The sequence below is a fragment of the Gavia stellata genome, chromosome 16 (genome assembly GCF_030936135.1).
Source record: "Gavia stellata isolate bGavSte3 chromosome 16, bGavSte3.hap2, whole genome shotgun sequence".
Taxonomy (NCBI): domain Eukaryota; kingdom Metazoa; phylum Chordata; class Aves; order Gaviiformes; family Gaviidae; genus Gavia; species Gavia stellata.
Window position 1 is genome coordinate 12,741,564 of NC_082609.1, and position 19,680 is coordinate 12,761,243.

General features: G+C 48.4%; 2 protein-coding genes across 3 annotated transcripts; both read left to right on the plus strand.

Annotated features, from left to right (window-relative positions):
* The first annotated feature begins 4,350 nt into the window (after positions 1 to 4,350).
* Positions 4,351 to 10,897, plus strand: LOC132318339 (E3 ubiquitin-protein ligase TRIM58-like). 2 transcript variants are annotated; one of them, XM_059825273.1, is made up of 7 exons: positions 4,351 to 5,060; positions 5,696 to 5,791; positions 6,862 to 7,095; positions 7,191 to 7,213; positions 7,946 to 8,088; positions 9,541 to 9,959; positions 10,067 to 10,897. In XM_059825273.1, exons 1-7 carry the CDS (start codon positions 4,425 to 4,427, stop codon positions 10,070 to 10,072), a joined length of 1,557 nt encoding a protein of 518 aa, XP_059681256.1. In that variant the 5' UTR covers positions 4,351 to 4,424; the 3' UTR covers positions 10,073 to 10,897. The 2 variants fall into 2 exon arrangements, with proteins under 2 accessions (XP_059681256.1, XP_059681255.1); XM_059825272.1 differs by having other exon boundaries at positions 9,541 to 10,897.
* A 754-nt stretch (positions 10,898 to 11,651) lies between these two features.
* Positions 11,652 to 18,698, plus strand: LOC104263798 (E3 ubiquitin/ISG15 ligase TRIM25). Its single transcript, XM_059825478.1, has 9 exons — positions 11,652 to 12,272; positions 14,109 to 14,204; positions 14,765 to 14,998; positions 15,114 to 15,136; positions 16,306 to 16,442; positions 16,879 to 16,909; positions 17,148 to 17,179; positions 18,014 to 18,052; positions 18,393 to 18,698. Exons 1-9 carry the CDS (start codon positions 11,652 to 11,654, stop codon positions 18,437 to 18,439), a joined length of 1,260 nt encoding a protein of 419 aa, XP_059681461.1. The 3' UTR covers positions 18,440 to 18,698.
* The last annotated feature ends 982 nt before the right edge of the window (positions 18,699 to 19,680 follow it).

Here is a 19,680-nt window from a genome sequence, read left to right on the forward strand (position 1 = left end):
CTCCATTAGTCCCAGCAATTTCTTCCCACCATTTCGAAAAAAGCCCAATGCAGCAATTTTCATTTTGGTATAACTTTGTGGTAAAATGGCTTCAGACGGGCACTGCTTTTGTAGTAGCTTATATGGATGCTGTCTGGCTGCTGGAGGGAAGGGAGGCGGTGTTATCTCCTCCTGCGCGAGGCACACCGTGCTTTGTGGGAGGGGAAAATAAGTCAATAACGGGCTTTTGTGAATAGGGACAGCTTTTGTCGCCGACCTTGGCTGGCTGGCACCTGGCAGGCAGCGTGGGCAGCAGGTAGCATGGGCAGTGCAGGCAATGCAGGCAGCAGGCACAGCAGGGGCTGCAGGGGCAGCGGGGGCAGTGAGAGCAGAGACCCCACAGGCAAGGGCCCACAGAAGGGCCCATGGATGGGCAGGGAGGCAGGGGCACAGCAAGTCAATGCCTGGAAATGCCATGCCAGACTCCTGCTCCCAACCGGTGTGAAATGCCTGTTGCTTGGGATTTATTTCACTGCCTAGCGAGCTGTCTTGGTCTGCCCTTTGGAGTTTCAGCTCCCACCATGCCCTGGGCAGTGGCATCCAACACCGAATCCTGCCCTGGGCTCTGCGGGGCGCAGGAGCTCCCTGCTCCCAAACACTCAGCTTCTGGGCCACGCAAGGTCTGTCCAGGGGGCTCTGGAGGCCATGCTTAGAGTAATGTATGCATTTGTCCACGCTCAGCGTTTATCAGTCCCAGCTGCTCGTCCAGGTCCGTCCAGGTGTCTTTGCAGGGAAGAACAGGGACAGGATCGGTTTCTTTGCTCCCTGCCAGCTCGGGGACCTCTCTGCCCACTGGTCCTGCTGCATTGCCCTCCCTGTCAGCAGCAGTTGCCCGCATGCCCACAAGGGATGACTCCTGGGTTTCCTTCCCACTCCCTCCCAAACTTTGCATCTCCCTAAGGCACCTGCAGCTCCTGCCTTCTGTGCTTGCTGTGTGTCTTTAAATGCTGATGGAGAGCTTTCTACAGGTGCTGCTGGTTTTGGGTTCCACAATCTCTGATTCCTCTTTCTCTCCCCCTCAGTCCTTGGCTGGATATGTTTTAATTTTTCATGTGCCACCTCTGCCTCCAAATACCTTTTCAAACTCAGACTTGGACCCCTCGTGTTTCTCAGCAACCTCCTGCAGGTAAGAAGGCACCATCCTCTCCCACCAGCTTTTCTAGCACTGACGCCGCTCCCCAAACTCCCCCCCCGCCCCGCTGACTCTGAGGGAGTGTTTCCAGCTCTGCAGGCTCTTGCTGCCTGTGGTGCACAGTGGGCCACACTTGGCAGGGCTGAACAGACCCTTTGATGACCAGAGGAACAGCAGCAAATCTGCCCCGGCAGCGGCTGTGATGGGCGAGGTGCTGGTGCGGGGGGGCCAGGAGGCAGCCAGCTCGGCGCAGCAGTGCTGGGGTTGCCGCCTCTCTCCTTTTCTAAGCATCTCTGCTTCCCTTTCAGCTTGACATCCACAAGGACCCCCCTTTGCTCCTGCAATTGTGCTTTGCTTACTATGAGCAAGCATCTGCCTGGGCGGAGGCTGAGCACCGAAGGAACAGCAGATGGTTGGAGAGAGCGGGGCAGCCCAGGTTTGCCGGGAGCTGCCCTCTGCCTGCCTGCTGGTCAACAGCCTGTGGAGCAGAGGGAAGGCACCTCCTCACCCCCTTACTAATAGTGATGATTTTAGAGGAAATCAGTCCACCCTGCAGTAGTGCACACAAGCGCACGATGCCCTGGGCTCTCAGTAGCCCCCGAACCACCGAAGGCTGACTGCCCATGCAGAACCTGCTAGAGAAGGGCACAGAGAGAGGTTAGATTGCCCTGGAGCCTGGAACACGCTGTCTATCATCTGTATCTGCTCACGCTGGTTTCAGATCACTCGGAGTCTTCATTGCAGTGGGTCTGCAAAATAGCAGTGTCTGCCTGGAGAAAGGCATGGGAAGGCTTTGGCTCAGCACTGCTAAATGGGCAAACTCTTGGGGGAAAGCCCTGGCTTTCATCACCATTGCCATGCCCCTTCATCACTGCCAGCTACTGAAAGTCAGCTCCAGGCAGCAACTCAGCAGTCCAAGGAGAAAAGATAATTCATGTACTCCCCCTGTGATGTGGGGCCCTTCCTGGCACACTCAGGCAGCAGAGGGAAGGACGCTGCTCCGAGCATCATCACTCCTGGGGTTCAGCTCACCTTCAGGTTTACGTCCAGGAAACAGAAGTCCAGTTTTACTCTGCTGTGTTTTTGCAATCAGTCAAAACCAACCAGCACTGAAATACTGTTGTATTTAAAAACTATACAGAAAAATAAACACATCTCACAACTAGCTATTGCTCTCTCCATGGTGCTTCTGGTATAAGCTCTGTCCCTGCTACTGAATTTACCCTCCCTTCAGTGCTGCTGTGTAGATGTGAGGCCAAAGGGAAGAGTTAAAAAGCCTGTTCATCTGTGGCCATGCACCTTTTTGCCATGCGGGCTGCCCGCAAGTGGCCCAGGAGATACCAGCAGATTATTTACAGTGCCGTTACCTGCAGCTTCCAGCATCTACTGGCTATCCAAATTCCTGAAGGAAATTAAGGAAATTAATTTTTCTTCCATGGAAGGATTAAGAACTTTAATTAATGAAGGGTAAAGAAAGCACATTTTAGGCTAGGCAATTTGCAGGCAGCAAGGCTGCAGCTGACTGCAGCAGCACGCAGCGGTGGAGCAGCAGCTTATCTCAGCTCGTGCCTGCAAGTGGGGCGGCGATCCACAAAACCCCCACAGGCTCCCACAGAGAGCAAGCCCTTCTGCAGCCTTTATAGGCTCCAAGCAGATCAAACAAAGGATTTTTCCTAAGCAGCACCAGGTTTTGGGGTTGGGATGCACACAGCAGCGTGGCAGTCAGCCGGTGCCATGTGCACTAAGGGCAGCATTTGCAAATGCAAGTTCTACTGCGCTGGAGGAGGTGGGGAAGGGCAATGGCAGCAGTTTCATGTGCTTTGGGGGAACAGCAAAGCCAGGTGAGCACTGCATACAGTGTTAGTCACGTTCGAGACAGCTGTGGAAAAGGGATTAGCAGTAGTGAAGTGTGAAGCCACAAACCCCATGGAGGAGAGAAAAACAGCGGTAAAAGACACCGAGTAGTTAGGAATGAGAATAAGAAACATCACTTAGAAAGTACAGCCAGCATCTGAAATATCCTCATTCAGTGGGCCAAGGTCATAAGAAAGCATTAGGGAGCAGGTAATAGGCAGCAAGCTGAAAATGAGCTTGTGCTCTGATATGGAGGGAATAATTCTACCTACCCCTGGCAGGTGCATCATGTCAGAGAGGACTGAGAGGCCAATACCATCAGGAAGAGATTTGTATGACGCGTTCTTGTAAAATAACTAAAATAACTATTGCTCCTCTGGGCATCTAGCCAAGTACAGAGTCCTTGCCTGGACAGTGGCTCAGTCATCTTGCTTGGTTCAAGTAACACGTGTTTAACAAGTCCTCAGGAATCCAGGAGCAATCAGAGCAGTCCAATAACACCAGCCTTTGCAAACACCACAGGCAGCAATGTCTCTGCCACGGGGGGCTCACGGGGACCATTTTTGCTAGGACACTTACTGACAGTGTGCTTTGTGCCAACAGCTTCTCAGAAGCTTCTCAACAGCTTCTCAGAATAATGGGACAACGAGAACAGAGAAAGGAGTAGCTTTTAAAATAGTAAAAATAAGTTGCCTCCATCCTCCTCTATCCCCTGCTCCTGAAACGAAGGAGCCTTCCATTCCCTCCTGTTTCTAGGAGAAAGGCTTGACAGCTCTGAGGAAAGGAGGCAGCAGCCCTGAGCAGAGTCCTCTTACAGCTCCCAGAGGAGGGCTGGGCCGTGGTACACCCACTTGGCCGAAGGGCAGCAAGGGAACCTTGCCTTTTTCTTCCTGCTTTCTCCTCTGCACTCGAATATTGAGGGCAGGTAAGAACCTGGGTGGTGCTGGAGCAGGGAAAAGGACCAGTGGGCACAGGGACAGGCTTTAAGGATGGAGGATCGCCAGATGTTATCTCAAGAAATCCATACAAGAGGACTGGGATAAAGAAAAGTTACATAGGGTGCAGACAGAAGCCAACAGCTCCATTTCCTGGCCGCTGCGCTCCCCGTTTAAGCAGGGGTGGACTATTTGCCCGGCTCCCCTTGCAGCGGCCAAGCTCCCAGTGCCGGACCTGCCTGCGTGGCGTTCATCCTGTGATGGCCACGGCTTCCGCCAGCGTGGTGGATGAGATGCAGGCAGCTGGGCGGAGGAAGGGGATGACCTTCCCTTGCAAGGGGGAGGAGGCAGCAGCTCCCTGCCTTCAGAGAGAGTGGGAGGCACCTCGCCTCTGCCGCTTTCTGTTTCTCTTCCCACCAGTGCCCTCCCTCTGGCACCCAGCCCTGTATGGCGGCTCGGGCGCCATGGCCAAGGCAGGTGCTGTGGCTGCGTTGGAGGAGGAGCTGACCTGTCCCATCTGCCTGGGCATTTACAGCAACCCCGTGTCCCTGAGTTGTGGTCACAGCTTCTGCAAGGAGTGCATCCAGGAGGTGTGTAGCCGCCGGCATTGCCTGCAGGGCCCCTTCAGCTGCCCGCTGTGTCATGCCCAGGCAGACCCCGCTATGGAGCTGCAGCCCAACGTCCAGCTCCGCAGCATAGTGCAGAAGTTTTTGGATGCTCCCGCTCATCAAGAGGAGGAAAAGCATGAAGTGCAAAGCGAAGAGAAGGGGGAAAGTTCGGGCCAGCAAGATGAGGCGATCCTGTGTGATTTCTGCCTTCAGGAGCCCCAGCCCGCTGTGAAGACCTGCCTGAACTGCGAGGCCTCCCTATGCCAAGCCCACCTGGGCAAGCACAGCACAAAGAGCCCCCTGAAAGACCATGTCCTGATAGAGCCCCGTGATGCTCAGGTTTTGGCTGAGAGGAGGTGCCCCCAGCACGGCAAACTGCTGGAGTGCTACTGCAAGACGGACTCGCTCTGCATCTGTGTGCTGTGCTGTGTCGCCAGCTCCCACAAGAACCACAAGATCACCACTTTGGAGGAGGCTTTTGGCCAAGCTCAGGTAAGAGGCTGCCCGGGCAGTGGCCCGGGCACAGATTGCACTAGGAAAACCACAGGGGTCTGTGGCATGGAGAGCTGCCTGCAGCACCGGAATGAAACATCTCCCGAGTTTCAGATCTGCAGACTCAGGATAGGGCTAAATCTCCATCTTGGGATATTGGGCTTTTACTCCTAGTTTTGCCCCAGATTGCCTCTGGGCTTGCCCCTCGTGATATAAAACACGATGTTATAAACTCTTTCTTCCCATCCTGAGGACCCAAACAGGTGGGACCGAGTGCTTGTGGCTATGCTTTTAGTCCTCGGTGCACTTTGAAGCCCGAAGACCAGCCTCAGCTGCGTTTATGCAAAGAAAATTAATGACAGAGTAACAGAAAGGAAGCTGTCAGCACTGGAAGTAGCTTTATGTGGCTATTGCACGTGAACAGTTTTCAGTTTCAAAATGTCCTTCCCGTGCTCGAAATTGTGGTATTTGTTCAGGGATAAAATCTTCCAGGAAACCTCTATGTATTGATTGTCCTGATAGCATGCAGTGAACAAGCTTTTTGCAGGTCTAGCTTAACCCATTTCCGTAAAATTGCTGATCTCGTGTACGTATGTCGGTCCTAGCCTGATATCTCCCTCTGGTTATTTTTATAGAGTGTTCTTCCTGAAACGCTGAAAACTCTGAAAACACACGAAGCTGCGCTGAATAAAAGCATAGCAAACCTGCTGAAACAAGAGGAGGAAGTAAAGGTTTGTTCCAAGGTCCCACATAATTTTGGGGATGGATGCATGTTGGTAGCTGATGAGACAAGGTTTTCTTTTGCCCTTCCCCAGATCATGGATTCTGAAGCTTTTTTATCTCCTGGGTGGTTTCTCAGATATTTTCTAAGTTTCTTCTTTGAGGGAGGATGATAAACAACTTTCTTATCACTCTGGGAATTACATTCTTAGTTTCCAAAGGACCTTTGAGCTAGAAAGTTGCTATTAAGTCCATGCCTCCTGATTGGTGGGTGGTAGTTGCCCCCCCCCCCCCAACTTTATTCAATTTGCAGACTCTAAAATATTTATGGAAAAGATACAGACCATGTTATAGCGATTTTACTCCTCTTTACAACAAGAAATCCCTTTAGGTTAGCCTGTGGGTCTAAGAAGTTGGTAGGAATGAGGTTAAAAGATTGCCCCAAAGTGTCTGGTTTTTGCTTCCAGCATGCAAATACCTATCTAAAAGCTCTGAAAGAGCGGAGAATTTAACATGGGTCTCCAAATCCTAGTTCATTCTGCTCAGGCAGAATTGGCACTTGCCTTCCTCCACCAGTAAAAGCGATGGGACTAGAAATCCTGGCACTGGGCAAAAGAAAGGTTCCCTTCTAATTTGAAGACCAAACTGTACATGTTGGCAGCGTCCCATCTGGCAGTGTAGCTGCTTTCAAACAGTGAAGGAAGCTTGGTGGAGGCAGGACGCAGAGAAACTGTTTTTCCTCACCAATCCTTAAAAGGACCAGAGGCAATGCATCTGTAGAAAAATACCACGGCAGAGTAAGGAAATATATGCATAGTGGAAAGTCTTCAGCAAGCACTGTGCCAGAAGCATTACTTTTTCATCTTTTTCTAGTCAGGTGCCAGATGCTGAGGAAGGCCACTTACGTCACTTGACCTTTCTGCTGTCAGTGGGACATCTCAGTTTGTTGTCATATGGAGAGGCACCAAGTTAGTAGTTACTTCTCGCAGCCCAGAAAAGACCAGGCTCTTTTCTGAGTGAGAGTTAGTGTGGAAAATGTAAGATTCAGTACCTAACAGCTTGGAAAGTGTTTTCTTAATAGACTAAGGAGAGCCAGCGGAGGAATCGGCTGGAGAACCTCTTCGAAGAGATGTGTCTGCAGCTAAATAACAAAAAAAGAGAGGTCCTGAAAGTCCTCAGTCACAACGAGGAGCAACAGCTTTCTCAGATTCAGACACAGATAAAAACACACGAAGAGGGGAAGGATGCATCCAGCCGTGATGTACAGGAGCTGGAGGCTCTGAAAGATCAGAAAGACATGCTTCTTTTCACCAAGGTACCTAACAGTATCTCCCTTCCCAGAGATACTCAGCTCTTGGGCTGGCCTTTCCCTGAGCTATGCTAATTCTACTTTCCAATTGACTTTTACAGGTTTTTTCAGCGATTCGAGCCAGGTAAGGCCTGCTATTGCATTACATGTTGCTTCAGGTGACTGATAGTGCAGCGGTGCAGGTCTGCTAGCCCAGAAGGATCAGCTTAGATATCCTGAGTCGTCCTCCAGTTTGCATTGCCTTGTGCTTGTAAGAAGCAAATGCAGCAGGAGCCGAAACATGCAGTGAAGTCAGGAGTCCATGAAGTTCATGGCTTTCCTCCTGAGCTGTTCCCCCAGTGCCTGCCCAGCGCTGTTCCTCCATCACAGCCCGCCGCGGCGTGCACAAGGCTCCCCCAGCCCGGCCTTTCCCCAGCCCTGCATTTCAGGTGCAGCAGTTGCCCCTTGGCTGCGATAACGCAGCACTTCTCCTTTGCTGTCCCAGCATCCCGGCAGCTGCCCCTGACACCTCGTTAGCTCCTGCGGTGGGGACTTGAGGACTGTAACAGCAAACATGATGCTGGGGTCTGCCCTGGCAAAAGCTGGGGCTGAGGTGGCTGAGACAAGGTCCTCTGGGGACAGATACTGTCCATGGAGTGAACTTCATCCTAACAATGTTGAAGAGATTTGGGGTTCTGGGAAAAGACCGGTCAGTCCCTGGTAAAGCTGCAGAGGGAGGGGAGGATAGAAGCTGCTTTCTCTATTTCCCATCGAGGCTGGGTGTGGAGCAGGGGATGCAGTCGTTGGCTCAGGGATGGGCTCAGTGATGTTTTTCTGATGACTTGCTGCTCTTCTGATGTCTTTCTGCATGTTTTAGAAAATGCAAGCCAGCTCCTAAAAAAGCTGCTGTAAAACTGCCAGTGCCACCCATTATTTTGGATGAATTAACAACTGACACTATTCTAAGGCTTTTTCGGCAATTCCTCTCAGACATGCAGTCCTTATTTAAAGCACCACCTGGTAAGTGATCATTGCACTATGTGACAAGCAAGATGGAGAAGGTAACAAAACATATTTAAGAAAGGACTGTAATAAGACACCAAGTACACCAAATACCTCTAGAAGAACTGAGTATAGAATCACACAGAATCATAGAATCAGCTGACACTGTATGATTATTTTCATATATGTGTACATAAAAGGGTGCTTGTCCTGGGCTTCAGCGCTTTGGGACATGCCTTGAATACACCCTGTTAAAAGGGGCTCTGCATAAAGAGGTGTGGATGTCCTAGGAGTTTTCTGAGAGGATTAAGAGAAGAGAATAGCAACACCACTACTGTCTGTAGCATCACTTTGATTCAAAGCACGGGGAAAGTTGAGCACTCGGGTGGAGCTTGTCTCACGACATAAATAATCTACTCTTTCTATGTAAATAATTCTACTCTTTTGTAATGTTTTCTAAGATCAACCTACAGTCCCGGTGCTGTACATGGTGGGATGCTTGTCCAACTGAATTGAAAAAATTAGGGCTGGCTTGTTATTGCTCTCTTGGTGGTGCTTGAGCCCTTGCTGACAGTCAGCCTAGGATCAAGACCGAGAGACAGCCGGGGTGGGAAGGCTCTGTCCAGAGTGTGTGCCACAGTCTGCGACGTGCACACCTAATCGGCTGCCATCCGTACAGCCTCGGGTATGCTAAGAAGAACACTGTGCTCACAGCCACTCTTGAGCTCAGTCTCTACCTTCCCTGTAAGCATAGTCCAGACCGATTCTGGCTAGAAAGCCTCAGATCCAGGTTTTCCTAAGTATCTATGCAATCTGAGCAATTTTGGTTAGTTGCCCAAGTCACTGCCGCTGTTTCAGTTTCCTGAAGGAGCAACTTCCAGAGCAGAAAATGCCACAATATTGAAATGCATTATGTGCAAGAGAAGGTCTGAATAAAAACATTCTGCAAATTGCTGGGTATAAAATTAACTTCTTGAGACCGGCCATGCTAGGAAATTTTGAAAGTTCTAGAAAATGACTTCAAATGATCCTAAGCAAATAATCATTTATAAAATGGCTGTGCTACTGTTCATACATTTCTTGTACACGGAAGTTAATCTGGGAAGTTTTTAAAAATGCCTAAGGAAGCTCTGCAGGACAATGATGGAAAATTAGAATCTAAGAGTTGCTGTAGTTAGAAACAAAAAGCAAAAAGACACTTTAAAATTGTGAAAGAGCAGCATTTCTTGAAATGTGATATCAATCCCCTTTAGAATTACATAGGAGCAGCTAAGAGAGGTGCATAAGGTGTTTCAGTTAACATATGCTTTTAATGACTTGGGTGGGTTGGACTTGAATTGGATGACTTGGATAGGATGATGTGGATTGACTTGGATGACTTGGAGTGGGAAATCCAGCTTTCAGCAATGGGGATGTATGCAAATCTGCACAATTATCTGTTAATCATAATGTGTTTTTTTCTTTCTATAGTTCATGAACATCTGACTTCTTCAATGCATCAAGGAGGTGGATTTGCTTACAGTGACAACATAATCTTTGCATCCTCACTCTCTCCTTTCCAATTTGGGACATTAAATTCATGCAATGCTATCCAACACACGCAGAGCGACCAGAGCTTCTCGGAGGGCTGTCACTTCTGGGAGGTGGACACCAGCAATTCAAGGTGCTGGAAGCTTGGAATCATTAATTCCAACTTTCAGTGCTACCTGGAAATGTTTCATCATGAGCTTCGTGTGTTCCTAGGTGGAACAATGACCACAGCAAAGCACTTTCCTACAGCCCTCCAAGTGGTCAGGGTAGAGCTAGACTGCAGAAGAAATACACTGTCATTTTATAACGCATCTGTCAAGAATGGAGATCCTGCTGAGAGCCTCGGGCTTATAGAGGCAGTAAGCATCCCTTCGAACTACCCCGCCTATGCTACCTTCAGCGTGTCTGACGGCTCTTTGAAGCTCCTGTAGTTATGTGGGGACAAGGTGCTGTTTTGTATTTCCAGGCCTAGGTATTGGGACTGCTGCTGCGCCGAGGCTGTGTTAAGCTGGCATATTAGAAATTGGATTTTGCGCTGCTGTGACGGCTCATCTGCGTGAGGGCAAGGCCTCTGTGGGGTATATCACAGCACACTGCCGCTTTCTGCAAGAGCTCCTATCATATTTGTTCTGTTAATCACCATGGAAATACTGTTAAGTTGTGCCTTTTTGCTCAGCTGTATCCAATGCTGTGTTGGCTGCATGTTATTACAGTAATTTAGTTTGCAAAACTCAATGGCGATTTAGTTTATAAAAAAGATGACAGCATAATGTTAACTACTACAGAACTAAGCAGCAGCAATGCTGATCGTCGCCCTAATGCATCTGCTTTTACCGCTGCTCTCCTCCGCCCGTCCTGCACAACCTAAGCCATCTGTTGGAGAAGCAAAGCTGGCCTGGGAGGCGAGAAGAGACTAGGTGGTAAGACACCTGGTTTCCCTTGCTCTCTGCTTCTGCCTCTGCCCTGTGAGCTCTCTGATAGATCACTTAACTGCTTCTTGCCTCAATTTTAATTTTCTCCTCACTTACGCCAAAATCTCACAGCAAAGGGGATAATAAAGAGGAAAACTCCTGTGCCTTTAGTCTGTGCCGTGTGGGGCCTGAATTAGTTCGTTCTTACGGTTGTCCAAACACCTTGGAGAGGAAGAGATGACATTCCTGCCTGCTGCCTGTGGTTCTGCTGCCTTCAGACAGAGACAGGGTATTTGCATGAATAGGTCCAGGCAGGAGCTCTTCACCCCAGCAGGGACAGTGAAAGGCCTTGAGGGACAATACAGTTTTGCATATGCTAAAATAAATCCTTGTCCACTCTTAGAAGAAAGTGGCTGTGTTTCATCTTTTGCATTTTATACACCAAAATGATGTGAAAAACCGCGCGGGTAGAGTTGGGTCTCCCAAATGCACATGCAGTGGCTGCTGCTCTGCCTGGTCTCAGGTGGTACGGGCGCAAAGCGAGGTAAGCACGGCTCGCGACACGCGACAGGGATATTGCTATCCTAGAGCACCTTTCCGGGAGCCTTTACCAGCCCCCATTTCCCTGTCAGCTGGCTGCAGGTAGGAGACCAGCCTCGACAAGTCCCAGTAAAACTTTCCCCTGGGTTCTCCCTGTTTTACCTTTAGGGGAGCATCTGTAACTGTTGCGGAGAAGAACCAGACAAAGCAGAAGGAATTCCTGGCTTACCCCTGCCAGGCTCACACTCTTCTCATCCAGGGTTTATCTTTAATTCGCTGCCCCGGCGTGGGATGGCGGATTTTTCTGGGATGGCAGAGGGCTGTAGGAGAATTGTCCATCTCGTGCCCCCGCCAGCGCCCCCGGCTCCCCCAGCCTGCTGGGGGTTCACACACGGAGCAGCGCTGCCTGAGACTGAGGGCAAACGCCTCGACGTGGCTGCCACAGCTCACAAGAGCTGTTTTGGGTGGAGCCTGGGACTTCACAGGGCGGAGAGGAAGGACTTGCGGCCTCTGGGCTGTGTCTTCACCCAGGGCACAACGCCAAGGACGTCTTTTTAGTTTCGCTTCTCGCAGACTGGCTAACACACCATTTCTGCAGCCATGGCAAAAGCTAGGGAAGAATTTGGAGGGGGTGCCAGCCTGGAGGACGAACTCAGCTGTCCCATCTGCCTGTGTCTGTACCGGAATCCGGTGTCGCTGAGCTGCGGTCACAGCTTCTGCAAGCAGTGCATCCAGAAGGCGCTCGGTGCCCAGCAGCAATCCAAGGCCCCTTACTCCTGCCCCATGTGCAAGCTCCAGCTGGGGCCCATCCTGGAGCTGCAGAAGAACTTCCAGCTGTGCAGCATCGTGGAGGCATTTCTGGCCACTGCTTCCAAAGGCCAGTGGGGCGAGGATTCTGCAGAGGGGAAGAAGGAGGTGGTTCCCTGTGACTTCTGCCTGGATGGGGCCCAGCCAGCGGTGAAAACCTGCCTGATCTGCGATGCGTCTTTGTGCCAGGCCCATCTGAACAAACACAACGCTAAGGCTTCCCAGCAGGACCACGTCCTGGTGGAGGTGGGCGCGGGCGGTGTGGCGGAGGAGAGGAGGTGCCGGGAGCACGGCAGGCTGCTGGAGTGCTACTGCCAGGAGGAGGGGCTGTACATCTGCGTGCTCTGCTCTATCGTGGGGTGCCATAAGGGCCACAGCATCATCACCCTGAAGGAGGCACATGACAAACAGCTGGTAAGGGGCTCTCCCGTCCCCACCGCCCCTTCAGGGCTTGCTCCAAACTCCTGACCTGGAGGAAGGGGGGAAGCCGCAGGAGGGGTGGTAAGGCTTTCACAGGGGAATGGGGACGGGCAGGCAGGCCATCACCTTGGGGGATTTCATGTCACCATCACCTCGGGGGGGGATTTCGTGTCACCGTCACCTGGGGGGGGTTCACCTCCACCCTAGCAGGGACTGGTTCATTGTGCTGGAATTTGCTTTCCATTTCCTCCTTTGTGTTGCCAAAGCAGCCTGGCAGGCTAAGCAGAGGGAGGAGGGCAGATAAAGGTGTTTAGGGCTGACCGGGCCAAGGGTGGGTAGATCCTGAAGCGTGTGTTGACATGGACGTGCGTGCAGGAGAGCAAGCGAGAGGCAGGCGTGTGGCTCCACTGTCCCACACCGCTGAAGGGCATGCCCGTCCTCTGCAGCCCCAGGCAACTGCAAACTGCCACTGACAAGTGTATTCCTGGCTGGGATTAAGTAGTATTCCTGCACGGATTCAGAAGTCTCTTCCTCCACCAAGCCTCGGGGATCCCACCACTGCTGAATGTTGGGTTGGGAAACAGGTTTTCCCACTCGAGGCCCTTCCCTCTGGCTCCCTCCTCCCTCTGCCCTAAGTTTTGCTGAGCCAGCATCCCAGCGGACACAGAGATGCTGGGCCTCGATGTCCCTGCCTTTGAGTCCAGCTACTGTCCTTGAAATGCTCCAGAATCAGCTGAGTCTGAGGGGATCACATGCATTTGCTGTGCTCACTCACTGCCTTGCATTTGAAATTTCTGGGCTCAGTCTAGAGCCCAAGCAAAACACCCTGCAGCAAGGCAGTGCATGGGCAGGAAACATCTGGCTCCCTCTGGATCTCAGGACAGGTCACAGCCTCCTCGGGAAATAGCGGGAAGCATCCTTGGCAGGTATACGTATCGCAAACTAACTTTCTCCCCCAAGTTACATATAAAAATTCAGGGCTGCCAAACACAACTGGCCTGTGTAGGAAAGCAGCCATTTCCTTCGTCCCTGGAGCTGGTAAAGGAGCAACACTGCCCTGTCTATGGGGAAGCCATCTCCATGGGTAAAGCTGAGATCTCCAGTGCATATTCCTCTTGTTTTGTTTTGTTTTGTTTTTTAAACTCCCCAGGATAGCCAGGGAAATCAGGAATGCAGCTCTTCAGGAGGAATTATAAAAGGGTTTTGGTGCAAAGAACCTCAGTCAAATTTGATTTGTCTTTTAATTTTTCAAAAATTAAAACTTTCCATCTGTGACAACTATCCCACAGAAAACCTAAGCTTTCTGGCATCATTTATACTAAAGAAATGGGAATCTGGCAGCTGTGACTGCCATGGCCATTCATGGATGCTTGAGGTGTGAAAACACTGCTGGAGGCAGCCAGGAGCAACCAGAACCATTCAGACACTGTCTAATCCCCAAAGAACGAGGTTTAATGTCCCCTCTGAAATGTGTTATCATGCAGTATAACAGCATTCAATGATTGTGGTATCCGTTAAAATAAACAGCTGGGTGAGTAAGTACCACTGTTTTGCTGATCTTCAGAAAAGGGTTGCTTATTACCTTATCCTCAGATCCCACAGCTGCTGACATATGTGAAAACTAAGGATTTGGATCACATTAGGCACATGTGAAGGTTCTGGCAGGAACAGAGCTTTAACGGATAAAGTGAGATTTACTCATTTAAAGTGAATTTTACTTATTCAAAGAGAAAGTTGTTTATTAACCTACCACATAACTGCCCGTCTGGTTTAAAGCCACCCATGCTGCTTCCCTGCTATGAAGTTCAATGCTGTCTTTCCTTCTGCTAGGGTGAACTCTCAGGCACCGTGACATGGCTGCAGGAACGTAAAAACGCTTTAGCTACCGCCCTAGAAGAGCTTCAGAAAAATGAGAATCAGCTCAAGGTTGGTTCCCAGATTGTCACTAATTCAGAGCACCTCGCCTCCACAATTTCTAAGAAATAAGTGATGGCAACTATACTGTTAGAAGCAGATGAATAAAATGAGATATAGTCCAAAGCAGGGAAAACACTGGTGTAAGAAACTGCCAGAAGCGAAGCTGTCTCACAGCCTCCCAGCACAGCTCCACAGGAGGAACCAGCTGCGAGACTCCACCATTTATTGTGGTTGCACGGACCAGGTTGCAGGACTGGCACACCACAGACTGTGCATATCATTATATATTTTAAAAGTTTTCTATCTGTTAAATAAAACAAAAACAATTTGAGTCTATAAGTGGGATTTTCAATGTGTACCAATACACCAGTAGCTGAATTTTATCTGATTTTGTTACTATAGAATGATAATTTTCATAACCCTCTGCTTAATCAGATATTCTAAGCAAATTCTTCTTGTCTGCTTCCTTCTAAAGCCAGTGCGAAGGATAGATACAGTCCGAATTAATAAACAGAGACATTAAGCTGAAGTGTTGGGTTCTTAAGCCATTTTCTTATCTGTTCATTTAGACCAATACGAAAACAGTGACTTCTCAGCTGCAAAAGCTGTTTGAAGAGATGAAGTCAGAGATGGTTCAGAAAGAGAAGAAGATCCTGAGTGACATTCAGTCCAATGAGAAAAAACAACTGGCAGACATTACCAAAGTGAAGAAGGAAATGGAACAGAGGAGAGATGAGGCTGCGCAGCATCTTCAGTCTTTGCAGAAGATGAGAGAGCAACCAGATATTTTCATCTTCTTCAAAGTAAGCAGTGGTATTCTGCTTTTCTTCATGAATATGGCTATTTCTCAGCCAGCTGCCCTTTCTGGAAAACACACTAACATTTTTTTTCCTTTTTTTTTGGCAATCCTGTTTGTAGGAATTTAAGCTGGCCATGGACAGGTATGTTCCACCTGAAACCACTTGTTTTCTTCTTTGAAAAAATGCGGTGTTGATAACTGGGATCAAACGCTACTGCCTGTGCCCCTCTGCCTGGCACCCTATGCTGCAAAGGCGCTCCCTGTTCCAGCCGAGCCAGAGGGTACCATGTCCACACAATTAACAAGGATGGAGAGATATCTGCCTGCTGTTCCTGTGGTCCTTTTAAGTTTCAGTTTCCTTGGCAGCTACACGGTTGCTGGATTCTGATGAAAACCACTGGCTTTTATTACCAGAAAAACGTTTTTATGAGAGATTAAGCCCATAGGGTTCAGTTTACAGCAACACTCTCTTGGATGCATATTGGTGACACTCCTGCACGTAAGTCCCAGGTGAAGAGCCTTTGGCTGCAGAGGTAACGGGCTCATTTCCCACCAATTTTTGCTTCTGCTTGTGGACAAGCTTAATAGCTGGACAGATTTATTATCCCTTCTCTTGCAAGTGATACATTTAATTTATAACTTATCACTTCCTAATTGATGCCTGTAATTCAATGGTGCAAAACCACACCAACAGTAAGTTACAGATCCACAAGAGATTTTGCTGCAGCACTAAACTCCCCAGCCTCATGAAGGGATAACTCAAACATCTAGCAGGATTTTCAGATGTCACCTCTGTAACTTGTACAAATTAAAGCTGAGTTTGAACTTGGATTGTCAGGATAACTTTGAATCACCGTGTACCTAGGGGCTGTGCTGGCAGCAGCACAGTCCATTACTCACAGCTGTGCCACCGCAACTCAAAATCTAGCCTGTGGGATCAAAGTCATTTTCCAGAAGCCTGGACACCATTTAATATGTTTGGCATTTTCTTTCTATCACAACCGCAGTTGTGCTCGAACAGAAAGAGCCTGCCTGCAGCAGGTCAAAGCACTATTCGCACAAGGATATTAGCAAAACGCCTCCCCCTTTCTCATTTTCAGCAATTGAAAGTTCCCATCCAGGTTTGGTAAGCAAAAGGCATTGCCAAATAAATAACAACTGCAACTCACCTTATCTGAGAGCTGTTTACCTGATACTTCATGTTGCCAAAGCACCCTCCTCTTTGTAGTGTCCTTCCTAATGAAGGAGTTAGTTTGTTAAATTTCTAATGCTAAATGGTTTTCCTTGGTGAAACGACTGTCTGCGCCCTAGGATTGTGAGTCAGAATTTCGGTGTCCGTCGGATGGACGTGGTGGTGGTGCAGCTGGATCAGGCCAGGATTGACAATTACCGACGCCTAACGCGGGACTTCGTGAGTCGCCTGGGCTTGCTGCTGCAAGGCGTGCGTGGTGAGTGATCTGCCCCGACCCGCCGGCCACACACCACTGACCCCGAGCAGCAAACAGCCAGCCATGAGGTTCAGTGAGCTGGGCTGATGGCTGCCGAACTCTGGCTCCTTTCTACGCGGCGTGTGCGTTGCCTTGAGGGGCTGATGAGGATTTGGATGGGATCTTCGGGGTGTTGCAGAGGGGAGAGCAAAGGGGAGCAAGACTCTTTCTGGGGATAACAAGGAAGAGGTCTGCTCTTAACCAGCATCTGATGTGGTTTCCTGCTCCCACCTAACCTCCTGAGTGCTCAGTCATGCCTTCAAGAAATGTCCTCTTCATTTGCCCACCCCAATCCCCACCTAGTTCATCCCGACCATGAGATCCAGGGGCACAGTACCAAGTCCCAAACTTGAATGCATTGCGAGCTTTGTAAAACATTCTTCTCCATCTCTCTTAGGTGAACTTACCAACCAAATTAAGTGGAACAGGTAAATCCTTTTCTTTACTTACCAATGTTCCCTGCAAACTTCTCCAGCAGTTGTTTGTTTAAGGACTGTGTGTCCTGTGCTTCTCTGCTTCGGTCTCAAGGAGAGCCAAGCAGAGTCTAGAAAGCTGTCCCTCATCTCAGAAGAGGGGGTCAGATCTATTCACCACTCTTATTTCATTATTAACAAGATGTGATTCGTGTTTTACGAGGCACTAACATTCAACACTGTTTCTTTACAGTGCAGCTTCAGATACCGATAACTCTTCAAAATGTAAGTGTTCAAAAATACTAGTTACTCCTCAGGACTCCGGCCTGGGGCTGTGAGTCTTGCAGAGAAAATCTTTCGCCTAAAAATGCGACCATTATTTTGTTGCATGCATCTCCTCTCCTTGCCAGAGGTGAGACCAGCAGGAGTGCAGCCTCAGGGCACAGTTCTCAAAATCTGCAGTGGGCAGAAAGCTCTGGGAACTCACCAGAGACATCATTTATCTTCAGCCTGAGGGAGAGACTGGGTTTGCTTCAGTACTCAGTAGAAGTCTGAGCCTGCTCCAAGGAAAGACCATGGAGGGGTTCCCACCAACTGAGCAGGAGCTGGAGCAAGCCCAGCGCCTGAAACCATTCCCAGACAAATCCAAATGCTGCAGGAGATATTAAATCTGTAAACAGTATTTCTCTTCAGATAGCACTAGTCCAATGCTCAAACAGATTTCTGCTGCTGCATACAGTGGTGCATCTTTTCGACAAGCTTTTTTGAAGAAAACTTATTTAGAAGTTATTTGAAAGATTTTTTTATATTTTTAATTGCTGCAACTGAAGTTCAGTTTGCAAACAAGTTTTTCTTAATTCATAAATTCAAAATATAATCCTACTTTCTTCACCACGTTTTAATTTTTGAAAGGGAAAAATACTCTCTTCTGACAAGCATTTCTCAGGGATAGGTTAATGGTAAAATTTTACTTCAGAAGGGATGTGTTTGAGAACAGCTGTTCAGTGCGGGGGCTGAGGACAATGTAGTCTTGCCCTAAATGCAAATGTATTTGTTTTACCAGACACATTTGAAAAACCAGAAAAAAATCTTGTTTTCTTTTTTCAATAATTCATGTAGCTGACAATGGATGGAGAGCACAAGAGGCATGCGGTGCAGGTAAGCGATTAAATGGAGTTTTAATTACACAGTGCAGCTTAATAATACAGTTGCTTTCAGTTAACATAATGCCAGCCTCAAATCTAGAGGTATATTTTTAAATCAGTGTACATGGTCATTTATTTGTGTTGTGAGCTCAGGCTTCTACAGACATAGTAATGTCTGTGTTCTGTACAGAACCAGACAGTTACTCAAAATGGGAGAGAGAAGAAATATTTTTTCTGAGGCAATGCAAAGCTGTACTTGGAAGCAACTTGTCAAATATGTTATTAGCATAGCGATAAAATATTCATTTATTATTACAGTCAGTGAAGTTTTTCCATCTTGTGTATTCCTACAGCACAAAACCAACCGAAAGGATCAGTGCGCTTCAGGTGGCAGATGTGAACAAAGTGTATGGTCCACATATGCCCAGAAGTAAGGGAGAGATGAAAAAAGAAGTAAGAACTGAGATGGAAAGAAAGAAATAAATATTGTCAAAAATGTTCTCTAATAATGGGGACCTGCCAAGTGTCTTGACCTCCCCTGCATACTTGCTATTAAAAGCAGTTCTGTAGCATAGGCAAACTTAGAAAAGAAGTGCTAAGAATTAACATGAACATAAGAAAATCTCCAACTGCTGCTGACTTCCAAACTGTGGACTATGTCACCTGATGGTACTAATGATACTTGTGTACTATTAATTGTGGTGAGTATCTTGTCATTATGTGATTGGATAATGAAATAAATGGCTACAGATACAGATAAGCAAGGCTGTCTGATTTCATGCCATCACCAGAATTAATTGTTGAGAGCATTGTTTGTGGATTGCTGCAGTAGAAAGCTGTTCAGGACCATGCCACAGATTTGGATTATCACATTTAACTCAAGTGATCTTTGTAGCAAAGAATTAATTATATTTGTACAAAATCAGCTTAGTCAGCCTCTAAGCCACATTTTCACACTTCTCCTACAGAGCACTCAAAGAGCCATGCAAAATACCACAGTCAGCAGCACACGAAGATGCTTTACTGGCCACATCTCCATGTGTACAGATGTTCTTTTCCGATGAAGCACGTGCTGTGCTTTCCAGATGTAGCCGTTCTTGTACATGTCAACTCCACAAAGGGATTTCACGGGCGCTGCCAGGCAGATAGGCTCAGTCTTTGTTGCTGTAGGCTGCTCTGTGCTTGGCTGTGGTTCAGATCCAACACGTAGGTTCACAACCTGTGTGTTTCTTCTGCAGATGATAAAAATATTCTACTGCAAACCAGGGTTGCCAACATGAACATTTTTTAAGAAATAAAGGTTAAAGTTCTGGGTGCTTCTATATAAATTAGGATTCATGGCTACAACTGTAGTCTGTCACTTGTGATAATCAACATATACCTAATTGCAGGGATTAAAAACAACAAACTCAGCAAAATCCATCTCAGATTTAGAGTAATGTCTCCCTTTGTAGTTTAAACAGACTCACCAAGCTCTAATGGATCCGCAGCTCTTGCTTTGCTGTACCCATCAATTGTCAGCGTAACAGAAAGTGCGTGGCCACATTTTAGGAGCTCAGCAGTAGCTCAAGGTGACTTTGCAAATATTCCCTACCGCTCGAAGCCAGCGAGACACGAAGGACAGCTGCTCTCAACCACTCA

What these genes read in the sequence shown, in the direction of transcription:
- LOC132318339 (XM_059825272.1), top strand. Translation starts at nt 4,425, where the DNA reads ATGGCCAAGGCAGGTGCTGTGGCTGCGTTGGAGGAGGAGCTGACCTGT. An exon ending in AGGCTTTTGGCCAAGCTCAG is followed by an intron (nt 5,061 to 5,695) that starts GTAAGAGGCTGC and finishes TTATTTTTATAG; the next exon opens with AGTGTTCTTCCTGAAACGCT. An exon ending in ACATGCTTCTTTTCACCAAG is followed by an intron (nt 7,096 to 7,190) that starts GTACCTAACAGT and finishes TGACTTTTACAG; the next exon opens with GTTTTTTCAGCGATTCGAGC.
- LOC104263798 (XM_059825478.1), top strand. Translation starts at nt 11,652, where the DNA reads ATGGCAAAAGCTAGGGAAGAATTTGGAGGGGGTGCCAGCCTGGAGGAC. An exon ending in AGGCACATGACAAACAGCTG is followed by an intron (nt 12,273 to 14,108) that starts GTAAGGGGCTCT and finishes TCCTTCTGCTAG; the next exon opens with GGTGAACTCTCAGGCACCGT. An exon ending in ATATTTTCATCTTCTTCAAA is followed by an intron (nt 14,999 to 15,113) that starts GTAAGCAGTGGT and finishes TCCTGTTTGTAG; the next exon opens with GAATTTAAGCTGGCCATGGA.